The sequence below is a fragment of the Apis mellifera genome, linkage group LG1, assembly GCF_003254395.2.
Source record: "Apis mellifera strain DH4 linkage group LG1, Amel_HAv3.1, whole genome shotgun sequence".
In the NCBI taxonomy this organism is placed as follows: domain Eukaryota; kingdom Metazoa; phylum Arthropoda; class Insecta; order Hymenoptera; family Apidae; genus Apis; species Apis mellifera.
The window spans coordinates 20,362,377-20,384,892 of NC_037638.1; the positions used below are offsets into that span (position 1 = coordinate 20,362,377).

The window sequence follows — 22,516 nt, forward strand, 5'->3', positions numbered from 1 at the left end:
CTCCCATCTTAAATCTCACGAAAAATCGAGAAAATTACAGCCGAGCAACCGATTTTATCCGATACCATCCGAGATGATTAATGATAACACAGCGGAATTGTTGCGTGAAAAATTCAGATCGTTTTTCTTTTGATCGTAAGACGAAGACCAGATGTAATCCAGTATCGCGACAGAGTGTTAAAACATCGTCCAAGTGCATTAGGGCGCGAGGGAAATGCCGTTTCTCACTGGATCCCAAAGATCCGGAGTGAAAACCGCGCGAATCTAATTTCGCGAAGGGTTAAGTCCACAGGTCGAACCATGAGAAGACGTGGGTGGGTATCTGTCTGAGCTTAATTAAATTTGTTAAGAAGATCGTTAAGGAGGATGAGAAGGGGGATAAACGGGCGAGCAAAAAGTGCAATGGAATCGTTTCAACGTCTCGTGTGCCTGTCGAGCCACGTCTCTCCCCGCACCGGTTTTATCCGCTTAAAACCTTTTCCATCTTCCCAATTATTCTATTATTCGGAAGTTCGGTAGTTTCACCAACGCGTTCAATTCATTTATTTTATTTTACGCGATGCAACATTTTGTTTATCGCCAAATCGTAAAATGTTTATCAATTTAATCAAGCGTAAATCGCATTACATACAAAGTCCGAAACAATTTGTCCACGGATCCGATCAAATGCGTCCAATTTCGCGCCATTTATTTTTTCTTCTTTTTCATTTCGAAAAGAAACGTCTTTTCCTCTTATCAATTGCAATCGATCGATCGAATATTTGTCCTTGTTCCCTTTCCAATCAACGGTGGTGCATCGATAATGCATCGTCCTGGTGTCTTCGACCTTCGAAACGTATAAATTCGCGTTTACACTCGACGAAGTGTCGTGTCTCTCGCGCTTATACATATTAATGGGATCCTGCATAGTCATCGGACATTGCGCTACTATCGGGGTGAACTTGCAACTCGCAAAAGCTCACGCCTTTATTACGAAATCGATCGGAGAACGGCGGGAGAAGAGGCCGTCTGAAGCGAAGTCGATGCAACGGATCGGCCTCGATGCCAATCGCGCGCCTCTCCCTCGTAATTTCGACTCGTCTCTCCGAGAACGATCGACTTTTCATTAAGACACGATTCTACCTCGATGGCCGTCTCGATGCTTTCCCCCCTTCCACACAAGATCAACGAGAAGAGAGGATGGTGCAAGTTACACTAAGACAACGCTATAAGTCTCGGAAGGTCGATTTAGGTCGCGATTAAAGACTCTTTATCAGAGGCTGCCGCTTCACCTCTCGCTAAAGCGCGTCGTGTACTGTCCTAACTCGATAATGCATTACTCGAACCCGTCTCATAATGTCGAGCCAAGGTGCCGCTAAACGGAAAAGAAGAGAAGAAAAAAAAAAAAAAAGAAACATCGTAATCCCCGGTCGTTTGTGGCCTCGAAGCGGGGATCTGAGCGGAAAGGTCGAGGTTCGGATTAATAAAATGTACTTGCTACATAGTATGTATGTCAACTGGTTTTTTTTTTTTTTTTTTAACGGTAACTGGATTACTCGTGGCAGATCTCTTTCTTTTTTTCTCCCTCGACAGACGTTCTCTTACGGATTTTAAACGAGGCACATACATACACAGTTAAAGAGATGCTAATTTTTATTCTAATTTACTTAAAAGTCCGTATCCGACAACGCGCGACTAACTTTTCCTAAATAAGGGAAGAATTATAAGGCGAATTATTTACCATTCTTTATGGAGCATTCTTTATGAATTATTTTCACCTTTTTCACGCGACTTTCCACCAAACGAATTCGAGAAGGGATTTTAGAAAATCCGATTACACGGTATCTGGTTAAAAGAGGAATCTGATAAACTGAGTAATAGATGGCAATTGGGAAAAGATCAATATTTAATACGTTTCCGGACCGCCCTTTTACACTTTGCATGCACAAATCGAAGGCGTAATGCCTGCAAAGATAGAACATAGAAGACAGAGAGAGAGAGAGAGGGAGAGAAGGAAGAAGAGAAATTTCTGAAGATGTTATTTCGCCGAAATAGTTGCAAGAAGAAACTTAAGTATTTCCTCGGTCATGTTTCCCTCTAAGCGAAACAGCTACATCCTTCTTCGAATTTTACTTCATTAAAAAAATAATTTTCCTTTATGCATTACCTTATCTAAATTTCCAACAAAGAGTAATTATCTTGGAGAGAAACTTGCGATAGAGTTTCTCTCGAACTTTACCGGTACATCAAAGTCTCCGTCTATCTTTGGTAGAATAATTTAAGAGGATGGTCCCTTCTGATTTTTCCACAGGTCCACATCAATTTAGGGGCAGGTGAAAGCGAGATGTCCAGTGCTCGTGGATTGACATTGAACGACCTGAGCTGGCACGAGGTCAATCTGACGAGGCGAGAGGCTAACATCACCCTACAAATTGACGTGATACACACGACCAAGTCCCTTCTACCAGGACGTTTCTTTGAACTGAATATACACTATGGCGTCTTCATCGGGGGACAGGGTGATTTTAACGAGCTATTTCTAGGTAAGACGCACCGGCAAGCTTGACTCACTCGGATAAATCGACGCGCCACGTGACTCCACTCTCGCTCACTTACACGTCTCGTTGGTAACACGAAGATGCCATCAACTTATTACATTCTCGTCGATTCTAATGAAACTTGCCGTATAAATGGAGAAAACTTGATTTTTCTTCCAATCAATCCGCGACACGACGAACGAATAGTGTTATTTTTATTTTGCATAATTCGTGTTACGAATTAATTGAGGGTAACTGTTTAACTCGTGAAAATTTAAACGTTGGTGAATCGATTCGCCGTCGAATACGTTTTGTTTTTTACTATTTTTTTTTTTTTTTTTTTACTTTGCGTAAAAGCAACCAACTGGCTTAATTAAAAGTAACTGTTGGACTTTTGAAAAGTTCACTCGCGATATTTTACGTAATTCTTTTATAGAAGAAATACTGAATATATACGTTTCGTTGTTAGTTTTATTTTGCGTAATACGACTCACGAACTGGACGATTCGAGTGATAACGATGACTATTTATTAGCTCTTGAAAAATTAAATACTAATTACGTATGTAATGATTACAATAATTATTTATTTACAATTTATTCATAAAATTCATCGAGATACGCGTTGAATCGACGAGAGAGAGAGTAATAATATCGATATAAATGCAACGATAATTCGCCTTATTATAGATGATGTATGTCAATCACTTCTTTGAAATCATTTATGAATTTTATAATAATAAATATTGCAAAATCATTATATATAGTTTAACGGTAAATTCTTTTTCTATTTATCTCTCAATAAGAACGATTTATTAAAATTTACTTTTGTAGTTTGAAATTCGATCGCGATATTTGGGGCAAACCAACGTTTATCGACGCGTATATTTGCTCGTGCTATTTACTTCAATAATATGGAAAATATTCTGCATATTTGCAATTTATTTTAAATTCATGTAATATGAATAATTAAAAACAGAAATATCTTACGTCCAGGCGCGACAATTACTTTATGTAAATTGATGTTGAAGTTCAAACAAGAATATTTTAAGAGCGCCATCCTCGTAAAAAGAATTGACCATAAACAGAATAATGCCCCTCCCCCTCCCTCCGTTAAATAAGTTTTCTCTTTCCCGAGAATCGAAAAATCATACATAACTTTCCAACTAACCAATTGAATATATTCACATTATCTTTCAATTTTTACTATCCGATATTGGATAATTATTACTCGATCCTCGTCACGTGCTCGTTTTACGAAAAATTTATTTTCTCTTCTCCGTATGGGACAAAGTTACAATTTCATTTTTCCTAAACGTATATGCAAACGTATATGCGATTTTTTTTTTTTTCAATTTTCAAAATTACCGGCTGTTATCTATGATTTCACTATCAAATTTTGACCGCTGACCCGATGACAAAATCTGTTGCGGTCAGAATTGAAATAGAGAGAAAAAAAAAAAAAAAAAAAAACAATATAAGGACGTTTGACGAAAAATATTTCATCGACGCAGTCGAGTGTAACTAGATTTGACGAGTCCCACACACTTTGAGTTCAATGTACAGCCGGTATAAAAATTCATATTTCCGCAACTTCAAACGGATTACAGAGGGACAGGCAGAGATGCGTGTTACGCGATCAGAATCCGACAACAACAAACCGAGTTCAAATATTCGTTTTGCGTTTGCTGCGGCGAAATATCCACTCTATTGTAGAGATTTTCTCACTGTACAATAGAAACAACGGAGTCCAACGAATTCGGGGAACACGCAGGCCAACGATGGAACAATCGAGTTTACCAGAAGCATTCTCACCTAAAAATTTTTAGATTTCAAATTGTCCACGCTATTGGCCTGTACGATCGTTTGCGAAAATGAATTGAACGCGAATTTGACAAAAAGAAAAAAAAAATAAAGAAAAGAAAGAAGAGAAAAGAGGCAGAGGATGATCGCGTGGATAAAAATACACGATGAATCATTAGAATCGTTAGAATCGTCCCAATTCGTTAAAAATAAGAACTTTAACTTATTTTTCGCGGATTCGCGCTTTTATTCTTCTTTTTAACTTATTTCTGACTTATGTCTTCGAACCGTTCTCGAATAGTTATTATACAATCGTTAAATCCAGAGGATAAAAAAATTCCATTTTAAGAAAAGATACACGAGGCTAACCTTACTAACTCGACGAGTTATTTCCCACAATTTTATAATCTTCTATTCTGGAAACGAATACATTTTTTGAACCGTTATCGTTATCCTTTTATATATTTCGTAACAACGAAAGAGAGGAAAAGAAAGATAAGAGTTTCGATGACGGTTTATAACACACGACGAAGCGAGAGCAAACATCTGTTCAACCGTTGAAAAGAAAAGGGATTGCAAATTAAGATTGATCCTCGTGCCATATATCAAATCAACCAGTCTATATCTTTCGACATCGATCTAGTGAAATATTATTTAGTGTACGTCACGAGGGATATTTACTCCATCCATCACTGACGTGGACCATCAGCAACGGTCATTGAGCGAGATTAGCGCGGAGAATATTCTGATAACACGGGACACCGCGACACCGGCTCTTCTCTCTAAACCTAATTTCTAGTCTAGGCTAGGTGGATCGATCATCGATCTTCTTCGTCGACGAAGATGAAATCGTGTCGTCGAGAGTTCGCGCGAGAGGTGGTCGCGTCCACCAACGCGACCTGTTAATCGTAACCGTGAAATCGTGAATCGGATATATTGTAGCGTGTCTACTCGAGCGAGAGAAACATCGGTTTCGACGCGGTGATGAAAAGCTATTTCGGAACCGACCATTATCTTTGACGAGATTTATACTCGATGAAAACCAATCCAAGTGGAGAAATATATTATGAAATTACGAATTTGAAACGCGAAATTCCCCTTTCTTCTCCGCTTCGCGAATTTTACCACGTTTCCGCGCTGCCGAACTCGGTTCCCTCGTATCTCTCGAACCTACTTTCGCGGGTAAAATCGGTAACGCGCGCTAGAATGAACGGATCCGGGGGGGTTTTGCCTCGAGGCAAACGGCAACAACCGCGACCCACGAGAGAGCAGAGCGATAGGGATAGAGGCTAGTTGTCTCTAAAAAGCAAAAATTCATCGGAAGGCAACCGAGGTGACGCGTTCCAAATTGAATACGATCAGTACAAACAGAGAGTGTACCATGCTCGTTCCCCACCGTTATTCCCCCGAGCATCTCGTGCAACGCTCGACGACCAGCTCGAAATTCAATTTACATATTCATGACAATTCATTTGTACCCCATGGTACGACATAGCCTGGTGCTCCCCCCCTCCAGAGAACCTCTTATTAATTCCTGCTGTCCCGCGATACCCCGCTAAATTCAACCGAGTCGAGGAATAAAGAGCAGAAGGAAAAGAAGGAACGCGAACCGCATCTCGCGATGCTCTCTGCCGACAATTTCTTCGTTTTTCGTATACGGCATTCTCGAGGCCGTTCGTTCCGCGTTAAAACAAGACCTGGAAACGATCCTGCGAAATCGAGGAAGAAAGAAGAAAGGTTCGCCCCGCAAAGTTGGAATCGCGACGACGACTTTTATTCATTTTCCATCCATCTCGTTGAAATATGCATGAAACCGAGTATAGGATGTTAATCTAACTCCGAGACTCGAATGCTTTTTCGACTCTCCGCGGATTAAGGCCGACGAGGAAAAAATTGGACAAGTTGCATCTATGCATCTTAAACGTTTTTCTACTAATATTTCATTACTTCGTCGAATATATATATATATAATATTAAAACGATAAAAATAACTTTGTCTCGTATTTGGAAAAAAAGTTTTCACGAAAATATAACTGATCTTATAACTGATCTTGTAACAAAATAAAGCAGTATAATATCTGCGTAATAATAACAGAGGATTTATATCCATTTTTAATTTCAAAATTATCCTCGCAGAAAATATCATCTTTTATCATCTTCGCAGGGATATCTGGACAGGAGGGTTAAAACTCATCCAAGTTATACGTAGCATATATACATGTACGATCGAAAATGAAATCCTCAGCATGAGTTTGATTTATCGAATGGCATTCCCGCGGAATATACGCGAAAATATAGAGAATACTAACCGATAGATACACGTTCAATACCGAGAGAGAGAGAGAGAAAGAGAGAGAGAAATCAATAAAAGTATATACCGAGACGTCGGTGTCAATGTTCTATCGCGAGATATTCGATCACGGTTACATCCAAATAAATTGAACAGTCTTGAATGTGACGAAACGGGAAATTATTTATTTTATGGCTCGGTTTCACGGTCGCTATCACGGCAAATCGTTTTCATCCTCCCAACCGTCCCGATATTATTGTCTCCGCGGCGACGAAAAATCGCAATATAACGCGCGAAAGAACACGTCGTACATTTCGCATCGTTCTCGACCACCAACGTTATTTCCTTGTACGAAGAGCCATCCTCCCCCGCGGTTTCCCCCTCCCTCCTCGAATTAATACGACGAGCAATACGAATCACGCGAATATAAACCGGAACTCGTTTGTCTCGGGTTATATATCTCGAGTCTTCCGCAAAACGTTTTGTACCGCGTTTCATTCGCGAGCAGATCCTTAAAACCGACTCCGAGGAGAGGTGGTATCGAGTTCTCCCTCCCCCTAGAGGGGACATTTTCCAGTGACCTCGGTCCATTTAGCGGTTATCCACGGTATCTTCAGTCGCCCGGAGGAAAAACCGTTTTCGAAACTTCTCCAATTAATATAATCGTGGAGCACGCGAAAGGATCACGTAGAATGGTAGCTGCGGCAAAGTTGCGGGATGAACGATTCACCGCACTATGAACGGCTCGGTTTATTGCCGAGGTTTATACACCACTACACCGGAAAATGTCATCACCGAGTCCCATCCCCAAAACACCCCTTCAATTTTCGCTTATGCGTTTCCCGCCGCAGGTATCGAGTCAACAACGTCTTGCTAACCGGATCAAGCCAACTTGGAGACCGATACCCTACCACAAACCTAACACAATAAGATTCGTTCGAGCGAACACCTCCGCGATTCCCTCTGATCGGACGAGTAAATCCATCTTCGAAATCGAAACACCGGCGTTCGCGTTCGTTCGTTCGTTCGTTCGAAATAATAAATTAAAGGGCAATCTCGCGCGGACGATTATCATCTTTTCGACGAATCGTATTTGGCGAATCGCGCACAATTCGTAGGTGGATTCGATAGCCTAGTTCGTTCGTTCCCTGGCAGCCGACGAAACTGAGATTATCTGGCCATCAACCCCGATGCGGTTTGCAACTGACGCTTTCATTACACCACTCTTTCGCGAAAACCTCTGCCGTTGAATGATACCTCGTGAACCGGTGCCAAAGTGTGCCACCGCGTTCCCTGTGTTCCGCCGAGACTATAAGAATCGAGTTCTGGCCATCGAGTTTAATATCCGACCCGTTTCGTTATTTGCTCGCGCGAGCACCTCGTTCAAAGGCAATTGCGAAAACGCCAATTCGGGAAAGTCTCTCGCGATTTCTAACCACTCGAGATTAAAATCGTTCGAGATGTTGTGCTTCTTCGCGTGGATCAACGATAATCGAGCGCGCATTTTCCTCTGACAATAACGTGGAGGCAAACGTGTTTCTATCCATACACGCGTGGTAGACGAGAATACGTACATACATTTTTCTTTCAATTTGTAACGTTCCTTTCTCTCTCTCTTTCTCTCTTTCTTTCTCCCCCTCCTCTCTCTCTCTCTCTCTCTCTCTCCCTCTGTTCCGCAGGACACACGGATTACTTGCGAGGCTGTATGGCTGACATAATCTACAATGGCGCCAGAGTAATAGAATACGCCAAGTCGAGGAAAGGCCAGTCGGAGGCCACCGCCGTTACGTGGAGCTGTTCACCGGAATTCGACGCTACGAGGAGCACGGAAGTTAGTTTCGTGGAGGATGGTGCGTTCACGGCGATCCCAAGACCCATTCCACGCTCGGGCTCCAAGTACGTAACACCAAAAGCGTCTTTTCATCGTGTAAATTATACTCGAACGCGCACTTTGCGAGAGTCTCGAGTATCCTTCGTTCAAGAATATATCTTTCGAGATATTTCCCTAACTAATCAAATTAATTCGTATTCAAACTAAGCTGCCCGATAACGAAAACATATCCATTTAATTAAAACTCGTCGCGTCTACTTGCTCGCTTTCGAAATATCACGGGTTCGCGCAAACCGATTTCGCTTACATAAGCATTAGTCCCTGAATGAAACATACGCGCGTAATATACACGTGTATGTGTACGTACACGATTTTCCGAATCGGGAAATGAATCGACCTAACGAAATTACAGCGAAACGAACCTCGCGTCTGACACTTCGTCAACCGAACAGCTGTTATTAGCGGTTTCAGAAATTGTCGATAGACGGCCAAACCGCTATGGATATAAACTAACGACAATATTTGATGCGTGTCCCGTTTAAAGCGGCGGGATAAATATGAAATTTAGTTTCCAAGTCAATTTTAGCACCAGTTTGCGAATAGTCGAGCGCGCGTTTATCAAAACTAAACGGTGACTACAAGTTAGCGTGCGCGTGTACCGTGCCAAGCGTTGGTAAAGCGTTAATAATCGAATAAACAATTTTCGTCAAGTAAAAACGAGATAGCGACACGACGGCAAGGCTAATTCGATTCCCTTTCGATTTAAATTGGGTCATACTCGAGCCGGTTTGTTTAAATTTAGAATATGATATTTATCAAGATGCTTCGCAACCAACCACCACGTCGGAAGGATAGCGGCCAATATCGAAAATGGATACTTTTTTTTTCTTTTTTTCTTTTTTTTTTTGTCGAACGTATCTCCGATGAATTTCTTCCTTGAAAAATACCGGTAAAGTTTTTAACGTCCCTGTGAAAACCTTTGACGAATGTCTGTACTACTTTTTAACGGTGAAAACCCAGGGGGACGTTGGCAAAGCATCTTGGAAAGCTCCAAACAAAAACCGCAATCACGTTACAACGAGGGCATCGTTACTAGTTAGAACGATGTCTGCTCGTATCCTCTAGGAAAACACTTTGATCCCACTTTTCAGAATAACAAAGACTTTTGGGAACAAGAGGTTTGATTGGTTCGACGAATCGCAATAGTAAATCTCTTACTCTCTTTTTCTCGTTTTTCTTTTTGCTCTCTCTCTTTCTCTCTCTTTCTACGTCTCTTTTTATCTATCTCTTCGACTAAATGAAAAACGATGTTTGTGAAATTAATACCAGTTGTGAGAATTGAATAAATATCGAAAGACACGCCAGATCTCTTTCATGTATCGATCCATCTTGCTTTGTAATATCTGTACTCGTTATATGTGTGTGTGTGTGCATACGTATGATTTATAAGATATTTAGAGCCTGTCGTCTGTCGCCGTTCGTCATTAATCGATCGAACCAGATTTTCCCAATAGTCCCGCCGCCGTCTATCCTATTTTTATTTCCTTTAAATTAACATTCCGCATCGCAATGCATGCAAAATAATCTGTAACCGAATATTGTAAAATTCCTTGAAAATAATAATGATAAAAATGTAGAATTTTCTCCCGCGAGAATTTTAATTAAAACGCGCATAATCAAATTATCTTTCTCGATTAAGAAATACGCGATACCGATAATCCTCCAAGCCGCGTTTCCTCCAAGTTCGATACTCCCGAACGAAGCAATTTTTTATCTCTCCGAGGATTTGGAGCAGCGGTTTCACAAGTCTTTCGAATCGAATCGAACCGCATCGCGATGCGCGCAACGTAGATACAATCCCGAAAGTCTTTGTCTCTGGAAAATTAAAAGCATATTCGTTGCGATTCTTAATTCAACGCTCGCTTCGGAGAATAAAGGTAACAGCGTAATACCTGTTGCGTATCGTGGCAACCGTTTCGAAACAATGCCAACAATCCTGACTCCCCCCTTCGTTTCTATGTATTGTATACGTCGAACATCCTTGGGATATCCAGAGCTCTGATGAATTCTGTCGGTGCTACGGAACGAGCGGCGTCCACGGCAAACATCCCGTCGGAAATGAAAGCACCGGTGTCGTTTTTAGACGGCCCTCTTAAACGCTTTTGACCAAACTCGACTTGAATAAATCGTGTAAACAAAAACGTTAATCGCGACTCGATTCAACCGTCCGAGAACGATCGTTAATTTCGTGCAATCGTGATTTTTCATTCATTTCTCGTTTAAACGGGGAAATTTTATAAAGAGATAGAAAGAAAGAAAAAAAATCCCCAATACAGGATATTCTTAAGTCACTCTCGTTAACGCATTTAGATTCGTTTAGCTTCCTCTCCAAATATAATATCATGCCGATTTAATGCCGATTTTTTTCATCCGATTATCGCGCGTCAATAGGGCACTCGAACGCGCTACTTTCATCGGGAGGCAATATCGTTTTTCATCAATGTTCGAGCGGAGGGATTTTCAAACGTTTGTTAGATAAGTATAAATCAATTTCGAGTCAAGTTTCGCTCGCTAAATCGACCAATCTTCCCTGTAAAAGATGCAAACGATCGGATAATTTCCCTTGAAACTGTTAAGAAAGTGCAAGTTTCGCGCGGCGCCTCTCCTCCTCCTCCTCCTCCTCCTCCTCCTTCTCTCTAACGGTTTGAAGCGAGTCCATTGAAGGAAACGCGTTAGTCGCGGATCCGAACAAGTCAACTGCGAAATTCTAACTCCGGCTTACTACTAACCGGGGAACGTTGTTAACTGGCAAGTTTTAACATTATTCTCTAATATCTTGGGCTTAGGCTTTTGTATCCGGCACGCGTTCACTCGCGCGAACACAGGTTCGTGACGGAGTTCGTAGTCGCGGCTAAGCCAAGTTCGACGAACGACTTCCTTTCAATTTTAGCCCCATTCGATCAACCTCCTCTCCTCCTCTTTGTTCGGTAGATGGGAATTCGAGTTGAAGACCGGCGAGGAGAGCGGCCTGCTGCTCTACAACACCGGCCAATCCTCGTACGCCGATTACCTCGGGATCGAGTTGTTCGAGGGTAAAATTCGACTTCTGATGAACAAAGGGAATGGACCGACCGAGTTGATACACGGCACACCGGTGGCTGACGGCAAGTGGCACCGGGTCGCCGTTGATTTCAATCCGAGCGGAATCGGGATCACGGTCGATCGTCAAGAAAAAACCATCAGCTTGCCCTCCGGCGGGAATCGTTACCTAGATCTGGCCGACACCCTGTACATCGGCGGTACCGAGCTCAACAAACGCGCCAAGGCGTTCGGGAAAGGTCTTAAATCCGGTGACGTGAGCTACAAGGGTTGCCTGAGAAATATGATGTTGGATAACAAGGAGCTCGGTCTGCCGGATGTTAAAATCAGCCAGGGCATCGTGGTTGGCTGCGTTTGGGGATTTCCCTGTATCGAGGCTGATCCCTGTGTTTCCGGGGGAGTTTGCTCTCAACTGGGTGTCAGCTCGTTTAAGTGCGACTGTGAGCAACTATCGTGTATCAATCCGAATCATGCCGAGGATTACGAGGTAAATAACAATCGATCACTTGTTGCGAGCAATCGTTCCATGCATTTTCTTTCGTTAGAGATTTTTTACATTTATAACAACGAAATCTCCCGCTTGCCTTCCTTCCGTCAACATTTCCCTCACATATTTTCTCACAAGAATTTTTGGAAAGATGGAAAGATTATTTTCATTCGAAGCTTCAAATTTCGAATTTCAGACTTACTCGAAAGCAAATTTACCCGTGAACTTGGAAATACTCTCATCGAGTCCCCTACTGGTATGCGAAGGAGGACATGTGCTGGTGACGAGCGATAACATTGCCATGGTACTAGACATTGCTAAATATGGGGTGGAAGAGGACGGTGTTATCTTCACTTTGATAACACCGCCCACTTACGGTACACTGACTCTGGATCTCTTAACTACCAGAACCGAACATTCTTTCACTCTTCGAGACATCGATCGAGATAAGGTGAATAAATTTTCTACTACTACTACTACTACTACTGCGCAACAACAAATTTTTTTCAAATGTCCATTAGACGTGATACGATCGATCAACTACAATTTATATCCGATATTCGATTAATTCGAACGAAAAAAATAAATAACTAAGAAAATGACACGTTATTCGAATTTGTCATGGGATCACGGAGCTATAGATAGTTCGCGGCACAAGGACCTAACTTTAGAATCGTGGGGGGGCCACGTACCGTGCTCGTGTCGTCACGACTCTCTCTCGGTTGTCTGTTCCTCTTCTACTCGCACCCGATTTATCCACCGGCACTGCTCTATTTATAAACACCACCACCGCTTATTAACCGTTTTTTTGTAAGGGTGAACGTCGGGACCGAGATCGCTTCTCCCCTTAAACCGCGTTTTCCACGTAGTTCGAATAAACGAAATTTTATTCCTGCGATCGGATACGTATCGAGAATTGGAGGAATTCGCGCCTCGAGATTCGCTATGCTAATCGACGATTTATAACCCGTCCGCCTTTTTTAATTAATTTTAACTGGGAACAGACGGCACATTTAACACCGGTAATGATTCACCGATGGAAAAATGCAAAGAGAATCTTTAAGGAAGTTTAATTTTAAAAACGGCAAGCCACGCGGAAGACACGAGTCTCGAGATATTAAGAGAGTTTATTGGTTCGTTAAGAAGACCGTTGGCCGGGGAAGGGAGATTGAAAAGTTCATCTTATGGCCGCGTCTCTGTCGTGAATAAATCATGAAATAAAATGAAATAAACGTCTCTCGTTAACGACCAGTTCACGGCCCATTTTTTTTGCTCATTTCCTTTTTAATTTTCCCTAATGTCACCGCGCTCGATGAATTTCTCGACTCCGTTACGCAGCCTTGTTGTTATAGCATACTCTTTATAGCGTAGAATACTCGTGGGTGGTAGAGAGCAGAGGCACGCACACACGCACATACATATTTATACGTTCTAGAAACATTGTTCAACACGTGCCGCATCGCCTCTCGTTATTACGATCAAATTTCTTGGCAGATACAATATATGCATGACGGCAGTGAAACCACGGAGGACAGTATGATTCTGGAAGTGACGTTAGTGGCAGGAGCTGGTTACGCGTTGCCAGGCTACCTTCAAGGACGACTTAGGTTTCCGCTTCACGTCAACGTTACACCCGTTAATGATCCCCCATTGCTCGAAATATTAACCGCAAAAGTGCTACGACTCGCTCAGGTGAGACACAAACGATCTATACGAGATATATATATATATATATTTCTCCGAGAGATTTTTGTCGCGTAAAGAACTTTTCCAATGAATCAAAAAGTTCAAAGCCACGTGAACGTAATTGACGCGAAACAGTTCGCAACGCTTCAGGCGACCTTTCGCTAAATCAATTAATCGGGAATCGAAGAAATTGTGGACTGTTTTCAACATTCGTATCTTTGAACGAACGTGGCGCGGTCGAGTCGTAACGAAATCGATTTAAGTCGCTCCAGTCGTTGCCCTTAATTAACCACTTAGAATCGCGATCTTCCTAAATGAAATAATTTCTTTCCTCGTGAAAATCTATTCTCGTGATATATATATGTATAAAACATCGAACATTCGAAATCAATTCTGAAATGAAAAATCTTGATGCTTCTTCTATCCGATAAATTCTTTTAAAATGAAATTAATAAAGATTAAATTTTTTATTTCGACAAAAATTAATAGATACGCGCTACGAGAATACGGAAATACGACGGACGAATCGGAATATAAATTATTGAACGATGAAACGATGGAAATATAACTAAATCCACTTAATTATCTGTAGGGCACGAGGAAAATCTTAACGAAAGAATTAATTTGGGCGATCGATGCCGACACACCGTCAGACATGTTGGTTTACACGGTCTTACGTACCGACGCGGATGCTGGATATGTGGAAAGAGTGACTTATCCGTCGCGACCTATCGACACGTTTACCCAGGCTGAATTAATGCAAGGATTAATTGCATACGTACACCGTGGAAACGGTAACGCAACTTCATCGATATTCACTATGCAAACAAACATCATTATTATTGTCGTTTAATTGCTGTCTATGCGAGAGCACGACATTACCGGTTTATTAACGATTCAAACGTTTATTCGGTTCAATTACGTTTTTCAGCGAAACCGAACGCGAAGCTTGATCTTCAGGTGAGCGACGGTATAGAAAAGAGTGAACCGGCGAGTTTAAGGGTGGCGGCTCATCCTTTAGAAATCAAGTTGATGCACAACACGGGATTGGTCGTGGTGCATCGGTCCTATTCATACCTGACACCGGCCAATCTCTCTTTCACCACAAATTCCGACGACAACACCATTGATATACGTTACGACATCGTCTCGAAATCGCAATTTGGCACGATTCAGAAGCTGAAGGACGTCTCGAGCAGTTGGATCAACGTCGACCATTTCACGAGCAGGGACATCGAGTTGCACGCGATACGCTATCTTCACAACGAGGGAAGCCCGAATCAGGACGAGTTTAAGTTTCAAGCCAGCGTTAGAGAGGTGAGAGCTCAACACATCTATGATTTTCGGATCACTTTCATCGATCTCGAGTTGAAAGAAGCCAAGAGGATACCCATTAACTTTACCAACGTGGCGGAAGTGATCGTCACTGGGCAAAATCTAAGGTATCAAACGAACCCGCTGATAACCGCGGTCAACAAGATCGTTTTTACCGTGACCATGGGACCAAGATACGGTAATTTGTTCCTTTCGAGTCGAAAACTACGAATCGGAGACACCTTCACTCAAGAGGATATCGACTCCGGCAAATTGAAATATCGACTGTTCAAGAGGGCCTATTCCACCATTCTAGATGAATTCGGTTTCAAAGTGAGCGCGCCGCAGTGCATCGATTTACACTCCGCGTTCAAGTTCAGGCATTATCTCAGCAAGAACGTGAAACCCTTGGACAGCATGGAAACTCTGAGGGTCGACGAGGGATCCAGAGTACCTCTAAGAATCGTTCGAACGAATCCAAAGGATTACGGGGTTACATCCTTGATCTATAACTTGACGATAGTTCCGCATCACGGTTGGTTAACCGTCACCAACAATTCCAAGTCTCACTCGCGAAATAACACCTCCTACTTCACTTCCGAGGAACTTTCGTCCCAAAAAGTGTACTACGTTCACGATGACTCGGAGACGAGGGAAGATTCGTTCCAATTCGTCGCTATCGCCTCGGACCTTGTTGATTTCATGTACGTGGGTGTATTTCGCGTCGAGGTGACGATGAAGAACGACAACGCGCCGGAACGAGTGGTTCACAAGGTGTTTCACGTGGTGTCCAAGGGCGAGAGATTGCTCACGAACAAGGATCTTGCCTACACGGACAAAGATATCGATACGAAGCCCAACGAGTTGATGTACACGAGACGGGACACGCAGAGAAATGGAATATACAGGATAACCAATCCCACCTCGCAGATACACGAGTTCAGTCAACAGGACATCGACGACGGCCAGATATTGTTTAAACATCAGGGCGAGGATCACGGAAAATTTGAGTTTGGCGTTACCGACGGTTATTTTTACACGGCCGGTGTCCTTGAAATTCAAGCCAGCCCACCTTACGTGAGATTGAGAGAGAGCAACGGGTCCGTAGTGCAGTTCAATCGATCGGTCGCTCTTCGTCCGAACGAGTTGGACGTTGAAACGAATGTGTACACAACGGACAAAGATATCAAGTACGCGATACTGGAGAAACCGAAGCACGGGGTGCTGCTGAAGCACGGTAGAGAAACTAATGCATTCAACAAAGAGAATTTGCGTTACGGCATAGTGTTGTACAAACATCTCGGAGGATCTTTGACGAGGGATGATTTTAAATTCAAGGTATCGACAAAGGGTGCGGAGGCAGAGGGGATGTTCCTGATTAAAATTTATCCCGAAAGTTATTGGCAAGCATTGATCGTTCAAAACAATAAAACCGTGTTCGTGGAGGAGGCTACTAGTATCTTGTTAAACAGAAAGAGTCTCGAGATCATGCATCCCAAGATACCAGAGTCCGAGATAGTATATTTTTTGAAAGAGTGGCCGCAGAATGGATATCTGGAGCTACAAATTCACGACGAACATAGCGACGAGACTCGAGAGGATTATATCGGAAACGCGGTGAAATCTTTCGATCAAAGCATGATAAACGAGGGTCGCGTGTTCTACGTGCAATCCGTGATGAATCAGACCAATGATAAATTTGTCGTCGATGTGACCAACGGAATAACTTGGCTGCGCGATCTGAACGTCAATTTTGTGATCGTCCCGGAAAAACTTTACGTCGAGGCGAAGGGTATCGTCGTGGTCGAGGGAAAGAGCACTATTCTCGATGAAAGCAACTTTTCTATCCTCACCCCTTACTATTCTAACAAAGTGACGAATTTTCGAATCGAGGAAAAACCGAAACACGGTACGATTCTGGAATCTACCAAGAATTCCGAGACGAAGAAATCCTCGTTCAAACATCTCAACGGTGGAATAATATTGTACAAGCACAACGGGGATGAATTTCCCAGAGATTCGTTCAAGATGGTCCTCATTGCGGGGGATAAAACCAGCGAACCCTTCGACGTTTGGGTGACGGTGCAACCCGTTAACGACGAGGTGCCCGTGCTGGTTAATAGGACGAAATTAACCGTTTGGCAGGGTGGATCGATCACGTTAACGCCCGATAATTTAGCGGCTGTTGATAACGATACCACGGCACGTGATATAACATTTAACGTCAGTGGAGTTCGAAATGGATTAATCTCGTTAAAATCTTCCCCGGAGGTGGATATTTACAATTTCACTCAGGAACAAATCGATCGGTCGAGAGTCATGTTCACGCATACGAGTAAGTACGTTACGGTGAGAAATTTTTTCCTACTTTTTCGAAAAAATCAAATTTCTTAAAACATTTCCCGTTCCAGATGGATCCGACGCCGAATTCAATTTCGTGCTCTACGATGGAGTACACGCTACGGAATCTTATACGATACTGGTGACCACGAAACCAATTCGATTGAACATCGAGCAAAACGTTGCTTTGAACGTTTTTCCGTTGACCAGAAAAATGATATCGAGCAAGTTACTGTTAACCAAATGCTCGGACGAGACTCGGGAGATAAAATATACGGTGCGAAATGGACCGCATCTTGGAAAAATCATCATGGAGACGAGCGAGGGTGCATGGTTGAACGTCGAACGATTCACGCAAACGGACCTTAACAATAGTAAAGTTTTCTACGAACATACCAAACAATTTATGGATCTGACTGCCAATGATTCGTTCACGTTCGACGTGGAAGCACATTTCGCGGAATCCTTAACCAATCAGGCGAGATTATAATTATCTTTATCTAAGACTCGTTTAAACGACCAATATCTCCACGCGTGAAATCATTTTAATTCTACTTCCTTCGCAGGTATTTCAAATAGATATCTCGGTCTCCAGCGGTGGATTGGACAGATATGTCTCCATAAAGAACGTGAGGGTCGAAGAAGGTGGTTCGACTCAGGTAGTGATGAACATAAGCGGAATCGTGTCGTTCCTTCAAACTCACGCTGGAATCGAGAATCCGGCGGTACTCTCGAGACTGGTCAATCAACCTAGTCACGGCCACGTGATGATTCTCCCGGATTTAAACGTTACCACTTTCTCTCAACCCCAGATCGAAGGTGGGAAGATCGCCTATTATCACGATCATTCGGATACTTTGCAAGATCGTATCAATTTTTCTCTTTACTTGACCCCTGGTCACATCCTTCTGTGCAACACCAGTATTCCGGTGATAATCGAACCCGTCAACGACGAGCCATTCAAATTAATCACGAATGCACCGTCCATCACCGTGGTTCAAAATCAGAATCAAACGATAACCAGAGAGAACTTGTTAACGACCGATCCGGACACTCCGCCAGAAGAAATCGTATACGACGTGATATCCAAACCGACGTTCGGTCGTCTGTTACTTCTACCGTTCAACGAGAATATCTCGGAAGTTCGTCAAGTGAACAAATTCACGCAGCACGACGTCGATTCCAATCGGTTGGTGTACGAGCACAACGGGCCTCTTCAAGCGGCCTCATTTTACTTCAGAGTTTGGGATGGACGGTTCAACCCGGTGTACACGGTGTTCAACGTCTACGTTTTACCTATCAAACTGAACGTCACCGTCTTAGGTCCTGTAAACCTCCAGCAAGGATCCAACGTAGCTCTAATTTCTGAGAGCACTGTGAAACTAGACACTAACGCGAGGCAAGATCTGGTCATTTACGACATAACGACGACCCCAAAGTATGGTGTGTTGTACGTGCGCGACGGAGCGGCGGCTAGTTTCAAACAAACAGATTTACTGTCGAAAAGCGTGATGTTTATGCAAACGGATATGACCGTGTCGAACGACAGTCTCGAGCTGACCGCACGATTGAGCGGATTTGAACAGAAGCGTATAAGAATCGACATCAAGGTGGTACCTCTGATGATTATAAATCCTATGATCGCTCTGGCAGGCGAGAAGACTAGAATAACGTTGCAGTATATGGATGCCACACCGTTGGCTAAATTGACGAGCAGCAATCCGACATACACGATTATCAAAAAGCCGAAATTTGGTAAAATAAAGAGAATCATAAGAAGTTCCTTCTCGTCCGGCGAGAAACGAGGAACTCGAGAGAAAGAGGTGAGCAAATTCTCTCATCAGGAGGTGATGTCGGGTGTGATTTATATGGTTTGCAAAAAAATTCCAACCATGGAATACGACGGGGTAATCGATAGCTTCGCGTTTATCTTAGCGGCCTCCATCTTTCAACCAGCCGTGGGCGAGTTCGATTTTCGCGTGAAACTCGACATGGATGAATATAACATCACGTTAGGTGGTCCAATGGACCCGGTAGGTCACGAGGGTGAAATGGCGATCGCGCCCAACATGAGCAACGATTATCTGTTAATTCTAGGAATGCTACTAGGCGTATTTTTACTCGGTGTAGTGGTGATAATCACTATTAGATGTAGACAAAATAAATACAAACATGCCGAGGAGGAGAAACCAGAACCAACCCCAGCAGTGGGTGTGATGCCTCTGCCAAGACCTCCGGACCATTTAATGCCCGTCACCCCTCACGTGAAACGTTACGCGAACGATCATAACAGCGTGACAGCAAGTACTCCATTGCCCGTTCTACCGACCATGACGTCGACCCTACCTCAATGCAAAGTGATACCCCTCAACCCCCTGGAAAGTATCACAGGATCCGAAATGGATGTTTCCGCGAAATATCCGTACGGTGTCGCGGATGGGGACGAATGGAGCAGTTTCGATACATCCGATCTACCTTGCCAATCGAGCACCGCACAAAGGACCAACAATCCCTTGCTAAGAAGAAATCAATATTGGGTCTAGCAAAAGAAGGGCTGTTCGCGATTAAAGCGAAACAGGCCGTAACACTTTCTCAAATTTGAAGACTGTTTTTTCTTACGAAACCTTGAGACTAATCGTCGATTAACTATGGTCTTAATGTGCCTAAAAATAATAATTGACTCCGCGAAAGGGGATATTATCGAAAGCCTCGATTTTATATCGGAAATTTTGACGGAAACTCTTTTTCCCGGCATCGACTCTTCCGCGATCCAAGATTGTATACTTATATCGTTAACGATAAGTCGAGGATCAGAGTTTCCATCGATTTTTTTCTTCTTTTGTTACAATATAAGCGATTCTGACAAGAGTGCTAAGTATACATATAATTCAACTAGTAAAATTTTGCGTGGTTTTCGCGTAAAAATACTTCCGCGATTAACGGGAAAGCTAAACACTCGTTAAATGTAAAAGAATACAAAACCCGAGACTATCATCGCTATTGTGGATCGAATGTGCCTAAGATATTAACGAGTCTTGTAAAAAAATTTTCCCACGACGCCTGCACGATGTCGATTTCGCTGTCTTTCCTCTCGGTTCGATGCCGAGATCCGAAACGTTCTCGTCTCAGCCAAATCTACGTCAATCGGGATCTTTTCCTTTCGTGCTTTATGGCGATACTTCTCTTCTCAACGAATCATCCTTTCTTTGTGAAAAAGGAAAAATAGGAAAAAAAAGTCATTGTCGAACATTCGATAAAGGTACCAGTAAAAATGCCACGAAAATGTTTAAATGACTATACCGGGAGCACGTAGAAACATTATCAGCGAAAAATATTATACGTAATAACACGTAAAATTTTGTGAGAAAAAAAAATTATAAAATGCATATTTCAGATTTATATACATATGAAAAAAATATAGAAATTATTTGCGACTTTTCTAAAAATAAAAAATAAAAAAAATACTACATATGCGCGTTCTAAGGATCAAGGTATAACCAAAGATACTTCGAGTTTTCGCACATATCTTTTTACGCGAGATTTTCGCATTTCTACTGATTCGCGTCGTATAATGTCGATTTCTCATTTTATCACTTGAGATCGCCTCTATTCCTTTCCACGATTTTATACCATTGGAGTAAAAAATTCTACATACACGTATTGAAACATATACAAAAAAATTCATTATAATTTCGAAATTTTCAAATGTCAAAACGAAATATATAACATATATATGCTGTCATTGCCCATTTTAACGATTTTTCTACTCCTCTAAAAATACCGATGTCCTTTTCTACGTAAAATTAATCTCGTCGACGTCGTGAAGGTTGAGTTTATTAGATCTTATAGACCGAATATGAATCCTCTTACGTCAATACTATGTGACGATAGAAAATTAATTGTGAATTAAGCAGCCGTGATGACGCCGTGGAAAAAAATTTATCCGTGAATCAATTCTTCAATACAACGACAAATTTTATTAAACCGTATTAATTGATCGGCGTATGGAACGCACAACAATGAATTCATATACACTCTTCAGTATTAATAGTAAATTAATAAATCGCTCGATCAATCGATATCGACTTGTTGATTCGCGCGCTCGTCAATTTTTCGACGAATAATATTTAAACATTTGTCTTTTAGAGCTGCGCAAATTCACAGTGACCTTAATCATGATTTCTATAAAATCCCTAGGAAATATATAATTAAGGAAATGCTCTAACGTTGATGTTAATATAGTGATCATGATAATAATAACGACAATTATTATTATTATACATGAACATATAAAATATATACACTCCTAAAATAGAAGACAAACTGTTCCACGAATTCGAAGCATATGCATTAATATGACAATTCCGATTCTCGTGTGGCGAAAAGAAAATACATTTTTAACAGAAATACGTGTGCTAATTAATGAATATGCTAGAAATGAACAGTTAGGCTTTTTTACATCCCTAAAATGAACCGATCCGAGTGCCAAACTTCTATATTGTGTAATATATATAGTTATATAGGATTGTATTTTCCCTGCCGACTGAATGCATTACTCTTGTAATTCAAATAAACTGAATGTGCGATGTTATAAAGTGAACAAATCATAATTACATACATACACCTTTCCATAATATAAAGAATTTTGAATAGAAAAATATAATATGCATATAAGTATATATTAACTTAACTTTTCCTTTCCCAGCTGTTTCAATTTCAGAATTCAATTTAATCCAGAATAAATTATAAATAATTTAATTTAATGTTTTAATGAACAACGAGAATGAATAACATTCAGTGACAAGGTAAGAAATATTCGAGATATCTAAAAAACATTACCGCGATTGCAGCCAATTAGCTCATATTACTTGCTCTACAATTAATAATTATATCACGTATGTTACAATTAGTAATTGTATATCAAGTAATACCAACCCAGGTCTCACCACGTGGAGGTTGCTGCATATTGGAGACCCACCCTAACCACGCGACGTCCCATCCACCCTCCTTTTACGTAAAAATTAGTTTATTTAAAATAATTCTCCTTTTGGTGTGTTTGTAAAACGTACAAATATTTGATCGTTGTGCAACAAAGACAACAAAAGGAATTGTAAGAAAAACCGACGCGGAAAATAATGATTCTTAAAATAAA

General features: G+C 41.8%; 1 protein-coding gene across 2 annotated transcripts in view; it reads left to right on the forward strand.

Annotated features, from left to right (window-relative positions):
- The window catches only part of LOC412778 (chondroitin sulfate proteoglycan 4), a 35,326-nt gene extending 13,285 nt beyond the window's left edge, over positions 1–22,041 (forward strand). For both annotated transcript variants that reach the window (XM_006571285.3, XM_396231.6), the window contains exons 4-12: positions 2,291–2,522; positions 8,287–8,503; positions 11,430–12,024; positions 12,221–12,475; positions 13,519–13,716; positions 14,303–14,504; positions 14,642–17,359; positions 17,436–17,842; positions 17,931–22,041. In XM_006571285.3, coding sequence (XP_006571348.2) covers positions 2,291–2,522; positions 8,287–8,503; positions 11,430–12,024; positions 12,221–12,475; positions 13,519–13,716; positions 14,303–14,504; positions 14,642–17,359; positions 17,436–17,842; positions 17,931–19,907 — 6,801 coding nt within the window. In that variant the 3' untranslated portion in view covers positions 19,908–22,041. The remainder of the gene's footprint in view (positions 1–2,290; positions 2,523–8,286; positions 8,504–11,429; positions 12,025–12,220; positions 12,476–13,518; positions 13,717–14,302; positions 14,505–14,641; positions 17,360–17,435; positions 17,843–17,930) is intronic.
- Positions 22,042–22,516: the final 475 nt, after the last annotated feature.